General features: G+C 40.8%; 2 protein-coding genes across 12 annotated transcripts in view; one reads left to right on the plus strand and one right to left on the minus strand.

Moving 5' to 3' along the window:
* The window catches only part of mmp23ba (matrix metallopeptidase 23ba), a 30,361-nt gene extending 19,951 nt beyond the window's left edge, over positions 1–10,410 (plus strand). For both annotated transcript variants that reach the window (XM_079637807.1, XM_079637808.1), the window contains exons 3-8: positions 634–773; positions 3,150–3,317; positions 4,522–4,686; positions 4,795–4,905; positions 8,001–8,127; positions 10,212–10,410. In XM_079637807.1, coding sequence (XP_079493933.1) covers positions 634–773; positions 3,150–3,317; positions 4,522–4,686; positions 4,795–4,905; positions 8,001–8,127; positions 10,212–10,386 — 886 coding nt within the window. In that variant the 3' untranslated portion in view covers positions 10,387–10,410. The remainder of the gene's footprint in view (positions 1–633; positions 774–3,149; positions 3,318–4,521; positions 4,687–4,794; positions 4,906–8,000; positions 8,128–10,211) is intronic.
* A 4,958-nt stretch (positions 10,411–15,368) lies between these two features.
* Positions 15,369–24,493, minus strand: part of cdk11b (cyclin dependent kinase 11B) — a 41,511-nt gene continuing 32,386 nt past the window's right edge. For all 10 annotated transcript variants that reach the window (XM_079637020.1, XM_079637019.1, XM_079637016.1 and 7 more), the window contains exons 18-20: positions 23,896–24,044; positions 17,911–18,097; positions 15,369–16,156 (exon numbers count right to left, since the gene is read on the minus strand). In XM_079637020.1, coding sequence (XP_079493146.1) covers positions 16,064–16,156; positions 17,911–18,097; positions 23,896–24,044 — 429 coding nt within the window. In that variant the 3' untranslated portion in view covers positions 15,369–16,063. The remainder of the gene's footprint in view (positions 16,157–17,910; positions 18,098–23,895; positions 24,045–24,493) is intronic.

Below are 24,493 nucleotides of genomic sequence, written 5' to 3' on the forward strand. Positions count from 1 at the left end.
GTGCATCACTGTTGTGTTTGTGCATCACTGTTGTGTTTGTGCATCACTGTTGTGTTTGTGCATCACTGTTGTGTTTGTGCATCACTGTTGTGTTTGTGCATCACTGTTGTGTTTGTGCATCACTGTTGTGTTTGCGTATCACTGTTGTGTTTGCGTATCACTGTTGTGTTTGTGCATCACTGTTGTGTTTGTGCATCACTGTTGTGTTTGTGCATCACTGTTGTGTTTGTGCATCACTGTTGTGTTTGTGCATCACTGTTGTGTTTGTGCATCACTGTTGTGTTTGTGCATCACTGTTGTGTTTGCGTATCACTGTTGTGTTTGTGCATCACTGTTGTGTTTGTGCATCACTGTTGTGTTTGCGTATCACTGTTGTGTTTGTGCATCACTGTTGTGTTTGTGCATCACTGTTGTGTTTGTGCATCACTGTTGTGTTTGCGTATCACTGTTGTGTTTGTGCATCACTGTTGTGTTTGTGCATCACTGTTGTGTTTGTGCATCACTGTTGTGTTTGTGCATCACTGTTGTGTTTGTGCATCACTGTTGTGTTTGTGCATCACTGTTGTGTTTGTGCATCACTGTTGTGTTTGTGCATCACTGTTGTGTTTGTGCATCACTGTTGTGTCTATGCAGACTGCTGTCGTTTCCCAGGAATCTGTTGAATGCCAGTGACACGAGGAGAGGCGTTTCCAAGGCCTTCTCCATGTGGAGCGACGTCTCGCCCTTCAGCTTCCGTGAAGTCCCTTCCGATCAAGAGGCGGACATCAAAATCGGTACATCGACCACATCCATACATTTGTTTATTGCAGTTGGCTGTGTTCCGTCATTTTAGACCAAAACATTGTACGTTTAGATTTTTTAAAATATTTTACTTCATCGGAAAGGAACGAAATATGGTAAAAGTTTTGGCACTTGCTGTGTGAACACACACACACACACACACACACACACAAAAATCATGGACATGATTCGAAAAGGTAAAATGGCCCTGACACACAGAGCCTGACACTGGCAATATTTGAAAAATGCTGGAAAAGTGGGCAGAGCCCAGCGGAGATTCAGGGGACGAACCGAGGGCGGGGCTGAGCGGGGGGGGGGGGGGGGGCGTGCACCTGAGACCCGCAGTGACGGAGTGATTGACAGCTGCTGTCAGACTCACTAACTGTGCGTTCACACCGCCGCCGGCGAGAGCGTCAAAGTGGCCGGAAGTCATTCATTTTCAATGAGAGCCGGCGGCGAGCCTTGGACGGCGAGGAGAGTTGAAGTTAGGTCAACTTTATGGTAATGAGCTATGACGCGGTTCCGCGGCAACCGGCGACAACCAACCGGAATGTAGAAGTGCTCCGTTTGAGAGGATTCTAGGGAACGCAGTGTAAACTTTGGTTCCGACCACATTACTTCCCAAGCAAAATAGAGGAGAGGTTGATCATTTGAATTTGATAAGGCACGCAACACTATATATGCAAGATTTTCGTGCTAGAACGCTTGTTTTTCAGCGGGAATACAAATTAGAATAGCACTTAACCATGAACACAAAAGCCACACCCCACAAACGGCTTTTAATTGGTTTATTTCATTAGCAAACATGTCACTATAATTGTTAAGTTCTTTCCATCGATCAATTTTCTGCGAAAATAATGATCGACATGCTTGTTTGCTTTGCGGCCCCTTTAAATAAAGTTTAAAAAAAGACCAAGCATTCGATCTACATCAGAGCATCAGAGCATCCACAAATCTTTCCACGGCGTCATTGGCAGGGCGGCGAGGGCGAACCTGAAGAGGGCAGCACTCAAGACGTTTTTACACCATATATTTTACAATTAAAACACTTTATACCCAAATGTCAAAAAATGTACTCGAATCAATTAACAGCATTTATGAAGCCCCATTCTTGCAGATCATTAACTAAAAACAGTTGTTTTAGGGTTTAGTTACCCTTTTAAAAAATATAGTCACACTATCGTTCGCAGTCAAATGAGCGCATTGCAAACGAATGTGATGCGAATTTCATCTAGTGGAAACGTTTTGTGCCGCGCACAAACAAACTCTCACTGAAAGCTATTTTTTTTAGATATCAAAGTCAAAGTTTATTTTTGACTTTGACTTAGTTATCAACCTCAAATTTAGAAAACAACTTGTTTAGATTTATGGCTTTGATTTTCTAATAGTTAGAGTAAAACATGGTTTGGAAAACATATTTCATATTAAATTTCAAAATTGTATTTTTATACTTTTTTCACAATATAAAACTTATAATTATCTCACTTATTTTTAGTTATTTTTTTGTATTTTAACTTTTTTTTCACTTCAGCAATGATCTGCCAAGTGTCTCCTTTAAAAAGAGACCAAACTTAAGTCTGTGCTCCAAAGCATTCAATATTTATGAGTTTTCAGGTCTATGCTCAAAAAGTGATTAACAAATGGATCATAACTATTCCATAATTATAACTTTGTACCATAAAATTCCCTATAAATAGTTATTATTTAATAAAAAATTTAAATTTAAATAAAATTAAATTTAAATTTTAAATTAATTTAATTAAAATAAAAAATATGGTCATTTTTGACCACCACACGAACAGCACCAGAGGTGTAATGATCTAATCCGCTGGAGGCAAGCTGAAGTGAACCCAAATGCAACTTTAATTCCAAAATATAATCAAACATAAAACAAAGGCATGACGAGGCATGAAACTGGAGAACGAGAACGAGAACGGGAAACATTCAATACTCGACAAAGACAGGGCAAACATGAGGGCTTAAATACACAGACTTATTACAAGACAATGATCACACGATTAACCAATGACAAGACACATGGCAGGATCACATGATAAACAGGGATCACATGACAAGACACAGAAACATGACAGTGACAAGAAACAAAACCCAAAACCTGACAAGAGGGTTAAAGTAACACAGAATGATGCGCGTTTGGCAAGATAATAAGACCAACACCAGATTAATCCTCTGTTACATAATCATCATGAATAATGATCAGCATTTGTGATGTGGTTGAACTGAGAAGAAAAGTGTTTCACTGGGGCTAATTCTGAGATGGCAACACAAACAAATCTGCAATATCTGCTTGCCTATAATGCGTATAGAATGGGATCTTTGGATCTTATTGGTTGGTTTACTTCCGGCAGGTTTCTACTCCGTAAACCACACCGACTGTCTGCAGTCCTACCTACACCACTGCTTCGACGGCATCACCGGCGAACTGGCCCACGCCTTCTTCCCTCAGACCGGAGAGATCCACTTCGATGACGACGAGTACTGGATTCTGGGAAACATGCGCTTCAGCTGGAACAAAGGCAGGTGTTGTTTCCCCCACTGAGGTCATGTCCACACTGACACGGTTCCGTTAGGAAACGCATCTTTCTCTCCGTTTTGTCCTTCCGTCCACCACACTGAGATGGCGTTTTTAATTATGAAAACTAAGCTTTTTGAAAATGCTCTCCAAAGTGGATAAATATGAATGCCGTTTTCGTGTTGTAGGGTGGACTGTGAAAACGGAGGTATTTAAAAACAATGACGCAAGTTTAGTCATGTGACGCATATTGTACTAATAGATATTCAAGTTTATACCGGTGTTGCTAAAATATGTTCCTTCACACACTCTTCATATTACAGTCCTGCACAGATGACAGAAAATTCACTCGCATTTGCTGAACATGAGAGCAGTTTTAGCGTTTTACACCAAACATATAATGGTGAGTGAGAGCGACCTGGACGATCAGTGAATGGAGATATTTTGCTAAATAAAATGATCCTGTCAGAAGAGTTGCGTAATAACTTTATTATTTATGTTTCCGTCTGTATCATCTCAGTAAGCTTTAGTGAGGTGAATTTAGCGTTTTTCATCCACACTGAAACGACAGAAAACGCCTGAAAACGCTAGTGTGGACGGAGAGCGTGTTTAAACGAAAACGCAGTTTTCAAATGTATCCGGATTTATTGTAGACGTAGCATCAGTGTGAACTAAGAAAATTTAAATCTGATTATTTACTTCCCTGGAGAAAGAGTCCAGAAATTGTTGTTTCCTGGGTGTTACGATGTTCATTATGCCAAAAGAAATAGAGATATAATTTAATTGACCAGACAAAACAAATCAAAACCCCTACTTAACCTGCAAGTGCCTTGTTTTCAGTCGAAATAATAAGAACTAACAAGCTAAATTTTCCAGTTGAATTCTCCAGTTATTAATTTCTTTAGCCTCTGAAACCGGGTTGAGTTGAAGCATTTTGTCGGTCATAAAGCCACAGTTGTATATTCAACACCAAGTATGTTCTGGTTGGCTGTAATTGTGTGGCGTTTTTGCTTTTAGTATAGACAAATTACTTATTATTGGAAATGTGTCAAATCATGCCTGGCAAGAATACTTTTACATGATTTTCTACTGGAAAAATAAGACGTTGAATTCTGAAATTCTGGAAGGCAAATCATGCAATTTCTAGTTCATGGGAATAAAAAAGCCGGTTTGAACGTGTTTCTGTCTGTGATTGTCGTTGGTTTCAGGAGTGTGGCTGACAGATCTAGTTCACGTGGCGGCTCATGAGATCGGTCATGTACTGGGATTGATGCATTCCCAGAATACCAAAGCTTTAATGCACCTCAATGCCACACTGACGGGCCGCAAGCTAATTACTCAAGATGAGGTCTGGGGCTTACATCGACTCTATGGTATTGTACACATAAGCACAAATAAAGATTCAAAATATGTCAAATCTGGATTACTTTCTACAATTACCTGACACCTTATTTGCTGTTTTTCTGTCCATGCCACTGCAGGATGTTTGGATCGATTATTTATCTGTCCTTCTTGGGCAAGGAAGGGTTATTGTGACAGCAAGAGGAGGCTCATGCAGAAACACTGTCCGTCCAGCTGTGACTTCTGTTACGGTAAGAGGCCTGTTACTTAGACCAGGGATCAACTAATTGTGTATAGAAAAAACATGATAAATATTAGACCTAAACTACATAAAGTTTGGTCCTCATTGGAGCTTATTCCGGCCACTTAGACAGAAAGAGACCATCTCAAATACACGTACAGCAAATAACCAGTTCGTTTTGCTTTTGCATGTCTTTTAGAGGTAAGTTTATTTGAAATAGATTACACCACAGGTGTCAGAAAATGTATTCAAATAATGGTGCAGAAGTCTCTGCAAACTATTCTACCGAAAACAAGAAAATGCACTGAACGTGGGTCTAAACTTGTAATGCTAGGGAATGAGATGAGGAGTGAAATGTCTGATTTTTTTTTTACAAACAAGTTAGTAAAGAAAGAGTGGTGCTGGAACAAGTTTGTGTGACAGATGTTCTAGGTAGGAATCAAACATTGGACTTCCAGATTGCATGGTGCTTAAAGATTCAAGGGTACCCAACATTCCCAGAAATGGCTGACAAACAAAGTACGTTCAAGAGAAAACAAGTGAAAGTAATCATCATGATTTGCAGCTAAACTAGAAAATCCTAAAAACACAGAGATATCTACAGGCTGAGAGGGTCAGTTTAGACGGGAGCCCCTCCCATAAGAACAGTTCCTGACGTTCCTGGAGCTATCCCAGACAGCAACATAGTGTCTAAATCTTTCGGAAGATCTTGAAGGAACTAATGAAACTCAATAGGAAGAGGGAGATCGCTTGCTGAGAGCCAAACCTTCTGGCCTGGACAGAGTAGCGGTCAAGGTCTGCGGTGCTGATTAGACTTTTCCTGTTGCAGTTCAATTGGAGCTGTCCAAGCCCTCCTTCAGGAACCCAAACTGGCACAAGGGGACATACTTACAGAGGAATGGTATAAGGTGTTGATAGCGAACTCTTCCCTAATCAGATGCAGAAGTCGTCTGTTTTTTTCAGGCTAAGAACCTTAGAGTCTTCTCCTGGTTAACCCTCTGTCCGGGGTGGTGATAGCGCAATGGATAAGACACATGCCTTTAGTGTGAGAGACCCAGGTTCGAATCCACTGTGAGACACCAATGTGTCCCTGAGCAAGACACTTAACCCCTAATTGCTCCAGAGGCGTGCGACCTCTGACATATATAGCAATTGTAAGTCGCTTTGGATAAAAGCGTCAGCTAAATGAATAAATGTAACCCTCCCTGTTTGATCATTGAATTGAGGGTAAAAAACGAAGATAGGCTGATGGATTCTCTAATGAGACGACTGAAAGCTTTCCTAAAGAGGAAAGTGAACTGTGACCCCATCACAGGCCCTAGGAGATGCTGTGAATCCTGAAAATATGCTGCATCAGAAGTTCAGCTGTCTTGCTGGAAATGGGAAACTTAGTGGGGTGTCTCCATTCTTTTAATGCCAACTTCACTGCCGAGAGCTCCTGTTTTCTGATGTCAAATCTCCTTTCAGGGTGATGTCCGAGGCATCTACATCCTCTATGAAGAGCAACTCAAGACATGTAGGGCCAGTATGAGTATGGAACTCAATCCCTGCTTTAGCTGAATAAATGCCTGGCCAGCCTTCACAGTCCACAGAAACTGCATAGACGGCTTCTCAGTTAGAAGTGGTTCTGCAGTAAAGGCGTTCTGCAATGGCTTCCTAGGTTTTTCCCATTTTTACAGATGATTAATTTGAAACTACAGTAGCACCATTGCAGAACCCCTGGGTTCTGGGCCTGTTTTCTGGGGGTTTTCCCATGCATTGACCAGCCTAAATGGCATTACCTAGTATTTGTATTGGCCAACATTCTAACCTTGTGAATGCACAAGATGTTCTGAAGATACAGTTTGGCAAAGATGGTTGCACTTTAAAGAAGTTCAAAAGCAGTAGTCATTAATCATTAGTAATGGATGTCGATTCTAAATCTGGAACCAATTGGTCCTCTTCATCCTTTTGGTAATTGATGTTGAGTGGGAGACAGCCATCCTGGTTTCCTGCAAAGAAGATGCCACCCCCAGCTGGTTAAGGAATGAAAGAAGGTCTTGTACTTCTCCATTCCAGTTCTCACTGGAGCAGAAAATGAACAAAGATTTTCTTGAATTGAACCGGTTCCAAGCAACTTATTGGCTCAGCCATATGGTCTATGGCAGACCTTCCTTCAGACTTTAGTTCCAATCCTGCTCTAACACATCTTCCTGATATGTCTGGTTCAGGTGTGTCTGATTAGGGTTGGCTACCCCTGGTCTATGGGGTGGAAGTGACACTGCATTACATTTGAAGAGGCCAGCAACTCTTGATAGGCGGGTGGCAACGCAGAAGAGTCAAGTAGTGGTTCGAGATTAACAGGCAATCTCGCATAAGAAGCATAACAGTTAGCGCTCCATCTAGTCCAAGATCTAGAGGACCAATCAATCTGTGGATTATTTAAACTAAGGATAGCTAAGGATGAAGGGAAACTAAAGTCAATTAATTAGAAAAAACGTTATTTATTCCTTGCGGTGGCCTACTCTGAGGTGTAGGAGCGTAGGGAATTGGCCTATCTTTGAGGATCAGTAATGGTAGCTTTGGGAAAGCCTTAAGATGCTTGGCAAGTGTAGTCCATAAAGTTACATCTAAATCGACAAAGGCCTTGAGATTATGATGCTCTGTCTCATGCACCACACCTTTTTAAAGTATACTCTATTAACCGTGAGCACGGATGGACATGCTCAACATATGCCCACAATGACTCCGCAGTCATACTCCGCATGCTTGAATAAGCATTTGAGATCATAAATGGGCATTTTAAGCCTGCCAGAAGATGCTCATTCAAATGTGAAGCGGGCTTTGGTATATTAGATGCATGGAGACTTTGCACCACACATTTTCTGATTCCCCAACCTACTTGTGGTCAACCTACCACTGTCAGCATTTATTCCCTCCAGCAACACTCCTAATCCAAAAATTCAGTAGATTAATGAATAGATGCTTGGAGTCTACAGTGGAGAGGGAGCGAGGCCACCTTCAACACTGGGAGTGTACAAGAGAACAATTCCACTGCTAGCAACCATAATTCATTGATGTTCTGGATGAATAATAAGTACTGATTTAATTTTAACTTTCAAACAGAATTCCCATTTCCCACTGCCCCGCCAACTGCAACCCCCCCACGGACAAAACACAAGTTTGTTGTGGAGGGAAAGAACCTCACCTTCCGCTGTGGTAAGAAGATTGCAGCCAGGAAAGGCAAAATCTAGTGAGTTCTTGTTTTTCCACACACAGATTGTTATATCAACTCTGACTGGTTTCCATATTCATGCTGTTTTAAAAAAAGCTATTTATTACACTGCCTATAAAAGCATTTGACCCTTGATGGTTTTTGTGTTTTATTGGTCTACAATAGTGCTTCTCAGACCTGTCCTGGGGATCCCCCACAATCACATTTTGGATGTCTCCCTCATCAGTCACGCCCAATTCAAGTCTTGCCGGCTCTACTAATGAGCTAATGAGTTAAATCAGGTGTGTTTGATGAGGTCCACATCCAAAATGTGCAGTGGTGAGGGTCCCCAGGACAGGTTTGAGAAGCACTGCTCTACAACATTGGAGCAGAGGATTTCATTTGGTGTTTTTTGACACTGCACAGAACATATTTTTTCATTATTTAGGACTTAGCAAAAGATTTGTTTGCAGTGATATTCATTTTACCCCTGTAAAGGGGCTTTCGCACCGGAGGAACCTTTTCATTTCCTAGAACTATTGGCGGAAGTTTTCGGATTTTGGCTCGTTCGCACCGTAGGAACTAGGAATTGCTTTTGGAGGAAATAATTTACTCCTACTTCAGAGTCGGTCTAAACGAGCACTATAGGAACTATCCGTGACGTTAGTCTTCGCTGATTGGCCGAACGCACGCAAAACACCAGCACCCGGCATTTAAAAAAAAAGCTATGTAAACACACAGATTAGAGCCTATATATTTACTCCACAAACTAACTCTACGAACATGTAAAACAGAGATAGATGGACCTCTCAACCTTTACGCTGAGGAGAAAACCCAACGCAACTTGGAGGAGACCAATAGAAACATGATGATGTATTTCTGCTCAGCAACACTGGACATCAACCACACGGCATACGCTGATTACTCTTCATTACCGTCTACTCTCTATGTATAACAGTTCTATATAATAACGTATTAGAAAGGACTGTTTGACAGATCGTAAAGTGATAAACATGGAGAATGTGAACACTGTTTGCTCAGGCTCTGGCTGGCATAAGTCACAAGTCACAACAACAAGCGTGTCTTACGTCACTTCAGAGTTCCTACTGGCGGTGAGAATGCAACCAGGAAAACGTTCCTAGGGGAACCATCCTGGTGATTAGATCCTATACCCGGTGCGAAAGCCCCTGTAAATCAGTATTTGGAGCTGTAGATGCAATCTTTTAACCTTGAGTCTGTATGGACACTTTAGATCTCGATCAGCGGTTTTTCCCATTATTTTTCCTGCTGAGGCTCAAGCCGGTGTCATGGAGATCATGAGTTCTCAATTGGATTAAGATCTGGGACTGTATTGCGGGAACATCCTAACTCAGAATCCAGTTTAAAATGTATGTGTGCATGCACCTGTAGTGAATCTGGAGGAAATGTTTTGTGAAAAGCTGGGGAACTCTGGCCCTCTATAGGTCCACTGTCCAGTCCTGGCTCAAACTCCCGAAGACCTTGATTGTTCAGGTGTGTTTGTTTAAGGTTGGAGATAAACTCTGTAGGAAAATGGATCTCCAGGGCCTGACTTGCCAACTCCTGGTTTAAATACATGCCAGTATTAGTGAATGAGACCCATTATCTCGGCTTTCACTCCTGGTCCTCGGGACCCACCGCTCCGCATATTTTATGCGTCTCCCGTATTTAACATGCCTGATTCAGGTCATAAGCTCATTAGAAAAGCACTCCATGAAATGAACTGTGTCAGAAAAGACATCTCTAAAGGATATAAGCTGCATTCGGTTTTCTCTCTACCTTTGAGTCTTCTGCAGAGATTCGCCTCGACCATGTGACGTGTGTGGCGTTTATCATCAGACAGAGTTTCTGTAGTTCAAGGATGGTGCGTGCAACGCCAGGGAAAGCATAATCATTTTAATGCTTCAATTTAATGATTTTGGTGATTACACCAAATGTTGTCAGTTCATATCACAATAATCTTGTGTTTTGAAAGATTATGTAAAAGGGAACATAAAGGACTTTGGTCAATCCTCTAAATTTGCACAGTTTAGAATCTGGATCTGGATCTAAATTTTTTAAGCATATTTAAAGTTTGTGTTTATTGTGTTTGTGTTTAAACACAGCTGGTATAAAGACGGCGAGCTTCTGGAATTCTCTCATCCCGGATACATTTCCCTGAAAGATGACCACATCACAATCGTGGCGAACGCCATCAACGAGGGCACGTACACCTGCGTCGTGAGGAAGAAGAACAGGGTGCTGACCACCTACTCCTGGAGGGTACGAGTGCGCTTCTGAGATACTCTTAAAGATCTAGTTCACTTCAGAAGTAAAATCTCCTGATAAGTTACTCTCCCGCACGTCATCCAAGATGTTCATGTCTTTCTTTCTTCAGTGAAAAAGAAATATGGATGTTCTCCATATAGTGTCTTCAATGGTCCAGCGGGTCGAAGGTCCAGATGTGAGTTTCAGCTTCAAAGTCTCTCACGATCCAGCCGAGGAATAAGAGTCTCATCTAGACACACCAGTGGACATTTATAACTAAATATACATTTATATACTTTTAACCACAAATGCTCGTCTCGCACGAGCTGTGATGCGACACACATTACATCATCAGGTTCAAAGGTCAAGCGTGTTCCGGTTCAGAAATGTAGGATAGGGGGAAAAACTCCCTCTCAATTTCTCATCTGACTTCAAAATCATCCGACATCGTTGTTTTACCTTTTATTTTTTTTGTTAATGGCATTTGACTTAGTCTTTGTACGTTTGCTTGGTAAACTCTAGGTCGGTTCTTCCGCCGACGTCACGCTTGACCTTTCAACCTGATGACGTAATGTGTATCGCATCATAGCCTGTGCGAGACGAGCATTTGTGGTTAAAAAGTATATAAATGTGTATTTTGTTATAAATATCCGCTGGTTTGTCTAGATGAGACTCTTATTCCTCGGCTGGATCGTGAGAGACTTTGAAGCTGAAACTCACATCTGGACCTTCGACCCGCTGGACCATTGAAGACACTATATGGAGAACATCTGGAGTGTGTTCCTCACAAACCTGCATTTCTTTCCCACTGAAGAAAGACAGACATGGACATCTCGGATGACGTGCGGGAGAGTAAACTATCAGGAGATTTTACTTCTGAAGTGAACTACTGCTCTAAGACCGATTATAGCCGGAACACGAGCTCAGACCAGCGACCCTGACGTTTCTGATCAAGGATGAAAGTTCACCACAGGACACATATCTACGACAGCACCTCACTCGGGCACATATTCACATCAGTTTGCTACAAGTTTTGATATCAGGGTTTTTACGTGTTGTAAATACATTTCTTATTTTGCCAAATAAAACAATTTATTCTATCAATTTGAAGCCTTTAATCGATTCAGAATGTTTGAAGTTTTGGGTCCACACATCGGGTATTGAGTGGAAATAGATTAGATCTAGCCTGACTCCGCCCTCCTACGTGCTTCCACTCAATTTTCATTTTCCTTCAGAACTACGTCTGGGATTGCGGTGTATTCTTGGGTTTTCTCCAGTCAATTTTTAACCGATCCAATCAGTGAACAGAGGGAGTGTCTGAGAACGATGACGTTGAGGTCGTGCGCTAGTTTGAGTCGTCATACGTCACGAGACTCACGACCAAACGTTAGCGATTGGTTACGGCAGATACAGAGTGGCTCTGGGCAGATCCAATAGTTTTAAACTTCAACAGAGGACCGCCTTTGAGGAAGTTAACGCTTGTCAATGGAGAGAGGCCAGACTCTCTGTACAGATGAGATGTAGGAGAGTCTGGTAGAACCAGGCTAGGTTAGTTGACCCAGAAGTGTAAACTCTGTCAGACTCTCCTCATGTTGTTCCCGTCAGACTCTCCTTCATCTTCGGGACACAGATGAAGATATTAGTGATTAGATCTGAGAGTGTCTCACTCCTCCAGAGGCTTCTGTTGTAATTGAAACTTGCCGGCCCAGAAAGTTAGTAAAGACAATGTTTAAAATAGTCCGAGTGACGACAGCGGCTCAACCTTCAGGGGTCCGTTCTTCGTACGTTGCTTAAAACATCCGAGATCAAACGAGACATCCAAGATGATATAATCGGCCTAATCATGATCTGGCTAATTGGGTTGTTCGAACACACCAGCCGGTTATGATTAGTATAGCTGGATTGCGTTATCTGAGATAATTGCGCGTGCATGCGCTGGTTTAAAAGGGGATATGTATCGATAGTAGAAACATTGATCAGCAACGCTGCTATTGGCTGCTCACCGTGGCCAAAGAGCGCGCTCAGTTTTTCTCCGCAGCAGAGCAAAAGCTAGTAGTCGAAGTTTATGCGGAATTGTAATGTTTAATGAAAACGCCAGGGAAGACATCAAAGTCTGTAAAAGCCAGGAGATGGGGCTGGCAAATAGTAGCAAACAAATTAAATTCAATAGTGGGGACCATGTTAAATGTTTCTATCACTTGTTACAGTATATACATTTTTGTATTTTAATTTAATTTCATAATTACTTTGTTCATTGTAATGTCAGAGCCACCACCCACTAGAACATTGGAACAAGTAAAAGTGAAAATGGTAATCTTTACTACTTATACTGTTCTGGGTCTCTTTTAAAAATACACTGTTAAATGATGTGCATGTGTTGTTCATGTGCAGCAACCAAGAAAAAGGCTATAAAAATGAATAAAAAAAAATCTGCTTTACAACCTTGGGTCTGGAAAAACCATAAAAACCCCTAAAAAAAAGCTTGAGCGCGAGGTAAACTTTGTGAATGGCACGACGGGCAGCACTTTTCACGAAGTTCACCGTATCACTCGCAAAGATTCTCAGGGAAATGGACACAGTTTGTGCTGTTGTTAAAGCCCGACTCGACATTAAATGTGTTGTTCCAACAAATTAATGATACAAATGACACTCACGAGTCACGAGAAAAACTATATCTCTCTAAAAGTACGCTATCGCGCTGCGCTAAAGGACTTCCCGGATCACCTCCGCTTATGAAGCCGGGATCTAATCCTGTTAACATGAAATAAGCCTGCGCTCGAGCAGGTTTAAGATTGCGCACCTGTTGCTATGACAGCAAGTCCAGGATGAGCGTCGAAGAACCAAACAATCCAAGATCATGCCAAATCGCCAACAATCAAATCCAGCTAAGAGAGTTAGCGACGTACGAAGAACGGACCCCAGTTCATCAAGCGGCGAGAATACAAACAAAAATAACGACTTTATTCAATGTAACAGCGCAGCGCTTCTGGGTTGTACGTCAGAACGGAGGCTCACTATTGGCCAGCATCACACACATGACCAGCGTCGGCCAATAGTGAGCCTCCGTTCTGACGTACAACCCAGAAGCGCTGCGCTGTTACACTACACACTCAGAGGAACATCAAGAGTTCAATAAAGTCCTGATTTTTGTTGTTTTTTGCGCACACAGTATTCTGGTCGCTTTCTGGGCCGGTGAGTTTCAATTACAACAGAAGCCTCTGGAGGAGTGAGACACTCTCAGATTGAATCACTAATATCTTCATCTGTGTCCCGAAGATGAAGGAGAGTCTGATGGGGAACAACATGAGGAGAGTCATTACTGACAGAGTTTACACTTCTGGGTCAACTAACCCTTTAACATTACAACAAATTCATTAAAAAAATGTATATGCATTTCTGAATGTCTTAGTATTTTTTGTGTCTTCAGTCCTGAAGGTGACATGAACACAACCTGATGATTCACAACATATCCAGCGTGATTCATTTGAAATATTAATGTTGTCAACACGACTGCTCGTGCTCTCACTACATTACACAAGCATCTTCATTTCATAGACTCAATATTCAACATTGGTAGAGATCCAGGCTTCTGGTTTCTGTGAGATGCCATCCATCAGCATTATAAGCGTTTATTGGGAATCTTGCAGACATGGCAGCGATTTAAAGAGTGGAAAAGCTTGTGGAAAACAAACGGTCATGAGTGCAGACGGCTCACTCCCGAACGCCGCTTCTACAGCTGGAAACAAACCATTATATGATGAGGAGCAAGCGGGGATTTAACTCTAGAAAAATGACTTTCACATAACAGAACACTTTCATATTGTTCCAAACCCATACGACTCTGCAGAAATCAACAGGAGGATTTGTGGAGAATATGCTGCTCTTCAGTGTCCTGAACGTGAAGGGAAAAACACACACACACACACACAACAACATATTTTTCAAACCCAAGCGTGATATACTCAGTCTTCTGAAGTCATATGAAAGCCTAAGACCAAAATATACATGGTTATTCAATGGAAAACATCTCTACTGGAGCTCTCAAATCAAATATGGCAATTTTCATATTCAGATTTACAGTTAGTGGGAAAGATGACTAATGAATAAAGGCTTGTTCACACAAGGATGATAACTCTAACGATAAAGACCTCCTGAATGTAAAACAATAGTCCACATCTAGAACAGGGAACGATATGATTGGAATCACTTTCAGGAAGATTTTTTTGACAGCCAATCAGAATCCAGCAGACACTGGTGTGAACGCCAATATAGTTATTGTTATAGATGAACAGGCCCTTCTGTGGTGTAAATCCAGCTTTTAATGTAGTTTATGTGTGTATGTGGTGTTATTTATCTGCTTTAACACACACCATGTGTAAGTTCATAAGTGGACAGCATTGCTGAGTATTTTCTGCTTAAAACTGCAGTGAACCAAAGACAGTCTCAAAAACACGGTTTGAAATCGCTGGTGTTTCTGACGTCACACACTACCTTGACCAATCAGATCAACGTGTGATCGTCAACCAGTGGATCTCTGAGTGAGTGTGTGAGAGTGAGTGAGTGAGTGTGAGTGTTGTTTGAGTGAGTGTGAGAGTGACTGAGTGTGTGTGAGTGAGTTAGTGAGTGTGAGTGTGTGTGTGTGTGTGAGAGTGAGTGAGTGAGTGAGTGTGAGTGTGTGAGCGAGTGAGTGTGTGTGTTGTTTGAGTGAGTGTGAGAGTGAGTGTGTGTGTGTGTGTGTGAGTGAGTGAGTGAGTGAGTGAGTGAGTGAGTGAGTGTGTGTGTGTGTGTGTGAGACTCGGCCTTCATTAAAGCAAAACTGCACACACACACAGAGCATAAAAACACTTAGGACCGGTTCACAGAAACACAGAAGCAAGACAGTGGAAAAACACAAAATTGAATGCCGTGTCAAAGTACTAGCATGACACCGATAGCTGAGTGAGTGGAGGCGGGGCTCATTTGCATATTCATAGAACCACGTATACTAAATAAGGCAAGGGTGTCGAGTTACATTCAAGATATTTTAAGGCATGAAGACATTTTTTTTCAAGGAAAAAACATTTAATGTGATTTTGAACACTTTTCGGACCGGTTCACAGAGACATCGCAGCAGAACAGTGAACAAACAGGTGAACGCCGTGTCATGCGCCGGCGCTGCGGTTACGACGCCGCCTAGTGTCCAACATGTCCGCTTACACTGGAGAGTGGAAAGAGGCATTCTGTGAGAGCGGCTCCTCAGAAGAAAAGTTCCTCTTAACCGGTCCCGTCAGGCGACTCATGTAGACCTTCCCGGCTGTCCAAGATCGGGTCATTTTATGAATTTAGTTTTAGCGGTTTGAACGCACACCGTCCAGCCAATCAGAAGTATTCAAAAAGACCATAGTATTAATGTTTTTAAAACGGTTTTATTTAATATTCACATATCACTAAAATGAGTTTTTGATCCTACTCCTCAACTGCCATTGCAGATCGAGAGAAAACAAGAGAGGTCTGAAAACTGGTTCTCAAGCTGGACAAGAGAACCGAGCACGACAAACCAACACATCATACTTGAGAGGAGCATGAGGAATGTGAAGCGCTCGAGCTCCACGGAGGTCCTGTGAGAAACGCTTCCCCAGAGTGTGTGTGAGTTCAGTGAACCGCTCTCAAAGTGAGTCTCGGCGTCATGAAGACGCGTTCACAGAACTCAGAAACCCAGCGGCCGTCGGCCTCAGAACTTCAGGCTGAACCCCGGACCGGCTTTGGACGCGCCCTGGTTGGCGCTGGTCAGATGGAAACCCGTGTCTTTAAGATCATCGTCCCCCTGAAGAGCACAACAGAAGAGATGAGGATCAGTGACAATAACCAGGAACTACAGGAAGAGACAGACGACAGATTTACTGAACAGAGACAAAACTGTGATTCAAACATTTTTAAAGGGATAGTTCACCCAAAATATGACTTTTTTGTCTTTGAATGTTGAACTAAAGAATAAAAAACATTACAGCAAAAAAAAAGTTTATGAACAGATTCATGTTGACCTGAAGCTTTTACTTTTTATTTATTTTTACATAAAAATATGAAAATTGTGTCATTAATTACTCTCCCTCGTGTCGTTCCAAACCCATAAAACTTTGTTCATCTTCGAAACGAAGATATTTTTGATGAAATCTGGGAGATTTCGGTCCCTCCATTGACGGTTAAGCAACTACCACTTTAAACTGCTCCATTCAAATGGATTGGTTTCATGATCTCTTTAAAAACTTGTTGAAGCTTCAAGGTGGTGTTGCGTAGCTGTCAATGGAGATCTCTCAGATTTCATTCAAATATCTTCGTGTTCTGAAGATGAAGTCTTACGGGTTTGGAACGACATGAGGGAGAGTTATTAATGACACAATTTGCATATTTGTGATGAACTAACCCTTTAAGTAAAAGCTCCAGGTCAACATGAATCTGCTGTAATTATGCTTTATTTTTCCTTTAGTTCAACAGGAAATTCAATGACCAAAAAATAAATAGCTAAATAGTAATTAAAAAGCTAAATAGTTATAAGGTATGCTTTACAAATATGTCAGCATTGACTTTTATTACAGTTTGCCTCTATTTGCAAGAGTTAAGTGAAATGATCTACAACAGCCCCTTAACCAGAGACTACACGGCTACTTTATTCAGAAGAGATGTCCAGTATTGAGCATGTTTACATTCACAGGATACGCGATCACTCCCAAAAATCAGCTTGCTGAATTAACCTGTTCTCCATATATTAATATGCTATTAACAATGGATATTTTTTGCCTCCAAAACTTCACCACAGAAATATTACTAATGTGACACACATTAAGGACACTTAATGCAGATTAAAGTCGCCCTGTGGTGTAAATCCAGCTTTTACTGTAGTTTATGTGTGTATGTGGTGTTATTAATCTGCTTTAACACACACCATGTGTAAGTTCATAAGTGGACAGCATTGCTGAGTATTTTCTGCTTAAAACTGCAGTGAACCAAAGACCGTCTCAAAAACATTTCCCAGTGAAAAACACTTAAATATGTCATTTTAATGATCAAAGATGAGTTTTAAAGGTGCAGTGTGTAATATTCAGGAGGATCTGTTGACAGAAATGCATTATCATACACAATGTGTTCAGCGGTGTATAAAGACCTTACATAATGATCTTCACACACTTTCTCTCTACACACACCGCGGGTCCGTTTACACCGACACGTTTCTACGGTGGCCCTGAACGGACAAACGCGTTTCGTCACTATGTTGTTCTTCATGATAAGAAGCGAACACAACACTGACACAATGATGAACAAGTCACAATAATATTCACAATAACATCGTTTTACTGAATAATTAGGTAAATATAATTTCTAAATTTATCTTTGTAAAGAAACCTCATTGTTTAACTGGCTACTCTCTGCTGTCTGATGATGACATCACTTCCTGTCGGCCACCGTAACTTCTGTTGGGTGCAATTCACCACCTCACCACTAGATGCTGTTAAAACTTACACACTGCACCTTTAAGGGATGAAACGATTGAGTACAGGGGGCTTTAAGAAAGATGTGGAGTACCATCTGGCTGAACTGTCCTCCCTCGGGCGCGCGCGGGCTGGTTCCTCTCTTCACGCGCTGCTGCTCGCTCTTGGCCGGCCAGGTGGGGAACATGGAGGGCTCGATGGGGAGCGGCGTCTCGCGCAGGTACTCGTGTTTGAGCGCCTCGTCAGCGCTGATCCGCTTCGCAGGGCAGTACGTCAGAAACCTGAGACGGGAAGCAGACTGGTGAGAGAAGTCCTGTAATGAAGCATCACTGAACTTACTGAAGCTGGACTGTGACGCCATTTTCTTCTGGAAACTAACTCGTTGCATTATTTCCCTGTTATCTCTGTAAAGCTGCTTTAAAACACTCTGTTGTAAAAAGCGCTGATGTGAACATCGCTGTAGGAACTGGAAACTAAAGCGTCACAGGAACGCTTATTTTTACCTGGAAATCCACCATCCGTTAAGGTGCCGTTACACAGAACACGATCTTTAAGTCATTATGTAATGTCAACACTTTAGTTTTTAATGTAATATCACAGTGTTTATTCTAAATAATTTATCGGTGCACATCATTATTGTTTTAATAATCTTGAATAAGAATAACTTCCTCTTGCAGCATCTCTTCTCTGATGATGTGGGCGGGGCTATAACCTGTCACTCACATGAGATCAGCCAATAGCAAGCCACAACCATCCAATCAATTCCCACACAGACTAAATCAAGCCCCGCCCACATTTGTTCTTGTTCCTGAAGCGCTTCACTCGATATACGGCACAATAGAGTATCACAACTTCACTTTCATGTCAACTTTAAATGTTTTAGCGCTTACATTAAATAATCTCAAAGAATGAGTGGCATGTTGTCAACGGTCGGCTCTTGAACTTAATGGACACAAAGCAAGAGATAATATGTGACCCTGACCACAAAACCATGGGTCACATGGGTAAATTTTCTGAAATAGAGATGTATACATCATCTGAAAGCTGAATAAATAATCTCTCCACTGATGTGTGGTTTGTTAGGATAGGACAATATTTGGTCGAGACACAACTATTGAAAATCTGGAATCTGAGGAGCAAAAAAATGTAAACATTGAGAAAATCTCGTTTAAAGTTGTGCATTTATGTTCACGATTGTGCTGCATTCACTCACAAAAATACATGTTTTATATATTTACGGTAGGACATTTACTAAATATCTTCATGAACATGATCTTAATATCCTCATGATTTTTGGCATAAAAGGAAAATGCAGGCATGTGATTGGCTAAGGACAAAAAAGCAGGAAAATATACTGATACTTGAATTCATATCTTGCTACTCAGTCAGAATCTCATTAACCTGGAATCCCAGTCTCTGTCACAATAATCATATAACGTTAGGCTATGTGATGTTTTAGGCCTATTTTGCAGACATCCATTTAAAATGTAGGCAATGGCTTATAAAGAACCTTTCTTCCATATCCACTTAGGTTTCTCAGCTTGGACTCAAGCATTTGTGTGGTCCAGGTAACGTTAGCTTTGCATAAAAAAAATGGTTAAATCATTCGCATGGCTACTTTTACTTTTATACTTTAAGTAAATGTCCAAGCCTGTACTTTGGTACTTTAACTTGAGTAAAGAAGTTAAATCAGTACTTCTACTTTTACCAGAGTATTTTTTAACACAAGTATCTACTTCTACTTGAGTACGAGAAGTGAGACGGACTATTTTCTTTAGCGGAAGCAATATAAATCGTTTTTAAATAAATAAACTCCTTTTAAAATCAATATTTTGAGTCAAATTAGTGATTTATTTAGTATGTAGCCATGTAATAAGCGGGATAATGTAGAGTTTGTCTTACATGTCCTTCACGAGGCACACGTGCACGGTCTCTTGCTCTCTCTTTCCCTCTGTCATGCACGCGCTACGGGGTTTGAAGCACAGTCTCTGTCTCGCGGGCGCGCTCACTCGCTCGCTCTAGATTCCGGGAGAAACTATTTGCGGCCATCAGTGAGCTATATATTTAATATAATTATTAAAATATAATTATTGATTTTTCATTAGACTATTTGTTGGTGCCCCCTCAGCACCCGGCACCCTACGCACAGTGCGTTATGCGCGTGGGAGCGGCAGCGCTGAATGAACCTTATTGAAAAGTGTTACCATTTTATCAGTTAACGGTTAATAATCGGATAATGTGAGGTAGCCATATAAGCGGGATAATGTAGAAACAGTTTGTCTTACATGTAGGCTACTTCATGAGGCACACGCGCGCGGTCTCTCTTGCTCTCTCTCCCTCTGTCATGCACGCGCTACGCCGTATGGAGCACAGTCTGTTTTTTTTTTTTTTTTTAACAGATCTGCATGATTCACGTAGGTCACATTTTCTGGTCGGAAAATCCGGAATTCCGGATTAATCCGGAAAAATCACATCCCTGAAAATGTATAATTTTGACCCGTACGATGTATAGTTGCCACAGATATACCCGTGCGGCTCCAGACTGGTGTGTGCTCCAGCGTCATATATAGATAACAGCCGTGTCCCAATTCAGAGACTACACCCTTGGAAGTGCGCGAGGGTCGTTGTGAACTGGGACGGTCATTAGATATTCCAGTAAGTTAAACCCAATACTTGCATGGCGTAATCTGGCATTTTCAAAGCAGTCCGACAGAATAAATCCGACCGAATGACGCACGTTTACGCCTGAGATCTTAAATGTCCTTCCTCTTTCTTCTCATGTGATTGTGGTATTTTCAGCCCGGCTGTGATGCCGATCGACTCCCTCAAACTATGCAAACAAGAACGAGAGATTTGAGCTGGAGAAATAAATCAAGACGTCTGAACACATCTCGAAGCCGCGCTCAGATCCACGGCTGTTTATTTCCAGATGAATGATTCGCAACCGCTCAATGACGAGGTCTGTAAACATCAGGAAATGCTTCAGGTTTCCAGAACAAAACACATCAAGTTTAATTCATGATATTTCATTTATCCCATCGGGAGTCGAACCCTCATTAAAGACAGGCTAACCCACAACATCTTCAAACTCAGTCACTGACATTCATAACGCATTCCTGTCTGAGCCGCTAGTTTAGTTCATGATGTGAAGCAGCCGCTCCTGCACTTCTGCAAACACAGTTCCTCGAGAAGGACGACGTGCAGGACACTTGAAACTTTTATATTCATAGATCTTTTATATCCTATGATGTATTCCACACTGCGGTCACTGCTGATTTATCACTAACATAATCACTTGAATGTACAATAACAAATCACTAAGTGTTTTGTATCATATGATATTGTTTAGCAGCAAAAGTATGTTACATTATAGCAGTCTGGTAAAGTTTCCTTTACATTTAATGTAGATAATGTAAATATTTCAGTCCCACTTTATATTAAGTGTCTTTAACTACTATGTACTAACATTTAAATGAATCCGTAACACTTTACAATTAGGTTTCAATTGGTAACAATGAACAATAATTCTACAGTAAATGTTTACTTGTAATTTTAAAAATGTATTCGTGAATATAGAAGTTATTTGTTAACGCTAGAACTAACATGAACAATCAACAACTGTATTTTTCATGAACTGACTCATATTCATGTTAACTAATACACTGATGTTAACAGATGAAACCTTATTGCAAAGTGTTTCCAATTAATAATTTGATACAATGCACTTATTGTGTACATAATAGGGCTGTCATAATTAATGCGTTAATGCATGCGATTAAATTTTCAGTTTAATGCGTAAAAAAAGCCCAAATAATGCAGCGTCCATTTTTCCCGTCATCCTTTGGCTAGCGTTACATTATATCTTGAGTTAAACGACGTCTTGAATGAGTTAAACGACGACGTCTTGAATGAGTTAAACGACGACGTCTTGAATGAGTTAAACGACGACGTCTTGAATGAGTTAAACGACGACGTCTTGAATGAGTTAAACGACGACGTCTTGAATGAGTTAAACGACGACGTCTTGAATGAGTTAAACGACGACGTCTTGAATGAGTTAAACGACGACGTCTTGAATGAGTTAAACGAAGTCTTGAATGAGTTAAACGACGACGACTTGAATGAGTTAAACGACGTCTTGAATGAGTTAAACGACGTCTTGAATGAGTTAAACGACGTCTTGAATGAGTTAAACGAAGTCTTGAATGAGTTAAACGAAGTCTTGAATGAGTTAAACGAAGTCTTGAATGAGTTAAACGAAGTCTTGAATGAGTTAAACGAAGTCTTGAAAGTTAAACGAAGTCTTGAATGAGTTAAACGAAGTCTTGAAAGTTAAACGAAGTCTTGAATGAGTTAAACGAAGTCTTGAAAGAGTTAAACGAAGTCTTGAATGAGTTAAACGAAGTCTTGAATGAGTTAAACGAAGTCTTGAATGAGTTAAACGAAGTCTTGAAAGAGTTAAACGAAGTCTTGAAAGAGTTAAACGAAGTCTTGAATGAGTTAAACGAAGTCTTGAATGAGTTAAACGAAGTCTTGAATGAGTTAAACGAAGTCTTGAATGAGTTAAACGAAGTCTTGAATGAGTTAAACGAAGTCTTGAATGAGTTAAACGAAGTCTTGAATGAGTTAAACGAAGTCTTGAATGAGTTAAACGAAGTCTTGAATGAGTTAAACGAAGTCTTGAATGAGTTAAACGAAGTCTTGAATGAGTTAAACGTCGTCTTGAATGAGTTAAACGTCGTCTTGAATGAGTTAAACGAAGTCTTGAATGAGTTAAAAGAAGTCTTGAATGAGTTAAACGAAGTCTTGAATGAGTTAAAAGAAGTCTTGAATGAGTTAAACGAAGTCTTGAATGAGTTAAACGAAGTCTTGAATGAGTTAAACGAAGTCTTGAATGAGTTAAACGAAGTCTTGAATGAGTTAAACGAAGTCTTGAATGAGTTAAACGAAGTCTTGAATGAGTTAAACGAAGTCTTGAATGAGTTAAACGAAGTCTTGAATGAGTTAAACGAAGTCTTGAATGAGTTAAACGAAGTCTTGAATGAGTTAAACGAAGTCTTGAATGAGTTAAACGAAGTCTTGAATGAGTTAAACGAAGTCTTGAATGAGTTAAACGAAGTCTTGAATGAGTTAAACGAAGTCTTGAATGAGTTAAACGAAGTCTTGAAAGAGTTAAACGAAGTCTTGAAAGAGTTAAACGAAGTCTTGAAAGAGTTAAACGAAGTCTTGAAAGAGTTAAACGAAGTCTTGAATGAGTTAAATGAAATCTTGAATGAGTTAAACGACGTCTTGAATGAGTTAAATGACGTCTTGAATGAGTTAAACGAAGTCTTGAAAGAGTTAAACGAAGTCTTGAATGAGTTAAACGAAGTCTTGAATGAGTTAAAGTCTTTAATGAGTTAAACGAAGTCTTGAAAGAGTTAAACGAAGTCTTGAAAGAGTTAAACGAAGTCTTGAAAGAGTTAAACGAAGTCTTGGATGAGTTAAACGAAGTCTTGGATGAGTTAAACGACGTCTTGAATGAGTTAAATGACGTCTTGAATGAGTTAAACGAAGTCTTGAAAGAGTTAAACGAAGTCTTGAATGAGTTAAACGAAGTCTTGAAAGAGTTAAACGAAGTCTTGAATGAGTTAAACGAAGTCTTGAAAGAGTTAAACGAAGTCTTGAAAGAGTTAAACGAAGTCTTGAAAGAGTTAAACGAAGTCTTGGATGAGTTAAACGAAGTCTTGAATGAGTTAAACGAAGTCTTGAATGAGTTAAACGAAGTCTTGAATGAGTTAAAAGAAGTCTTGAATGAGTTAAACGAAATCTGGCTGTTAAATTCCTGTTGCGTGTCAATATCCACGATCACTGGATCTGTGGTGAGTTGTGAGGAACACTATCGAGTCCAAGCTTTAGTGTAAACTGATCATCGCTAGCTTTACTGGCGTTTCCTCAGTTAACTCCAGTCACTCAGCAGCTCTTCTGCCAGAGACGTCAATGCATTCCCTCTATATACAGTGAGACCAACCATTCTAATAACTATAATAATCCATAACGCACGCTGTTCTGCTGCTGTAAAGTGGTGTTGTGTGCTCACTTGTTCATGAGGTCGAAGCCCTGGTCGGACAGCAGCGCACCGAAGCGCTTGCGCAGGTTGTTGTAGGGATACTCTGTGAAAGTCATCTTCTTCACTGCTGGAAGCTCACTGTATCCCGGCCAGATCTTCTCACTGGGGGAGCCCAGGTCCTGCACACACACACACACACACATTCAATGTCTAAAGTAGTGTTGACCGTGACGAGGAACGAGCGGTTTTCCCGTGACTGAGGGATGCAGGACTACAAACGAGGCTTTCACTTTCACAGGTATCCACTCCCTTTCTGCTTTGTAGCTGCAGATAATTTACATGCACAAACAACTACATTAATAATAATAAAAAAAAAACTATAAAAAGAGTGAGGGTTTTCAAAGATGCCTCTGGTGCTGGATATCATCGAGTACTTCTGTAACACTGAGAGAAGAGGAAAGCTATGGCTTCGAGTGGGTAACATGCCAGTATTGGCACTTATAATCCCATCACACGACTGGGTAATCATTCATCAGACAGACGGTTCAACAGAGAGAGTAAACTAATGAAGACAGAGAATGTTCCCCGCGCTTTCAAAATAAAAGTCCTGCTTCCAACTCTTCAAGCT

The sequence above is a fragment of the Phoxinus phoxinus genome, assembly GCF_949152265.1.
Source record: "Phoxinus phoxinus genome assembly, chromosome: 15".
Taxonomy (NCBI): domain Eukaryota; kingdom Metazoa; phylum Chordata; class Actinopteri; order Cypriniformes; family Leuciscidae; genus Phoxinus; species Phoxinus phoxinus.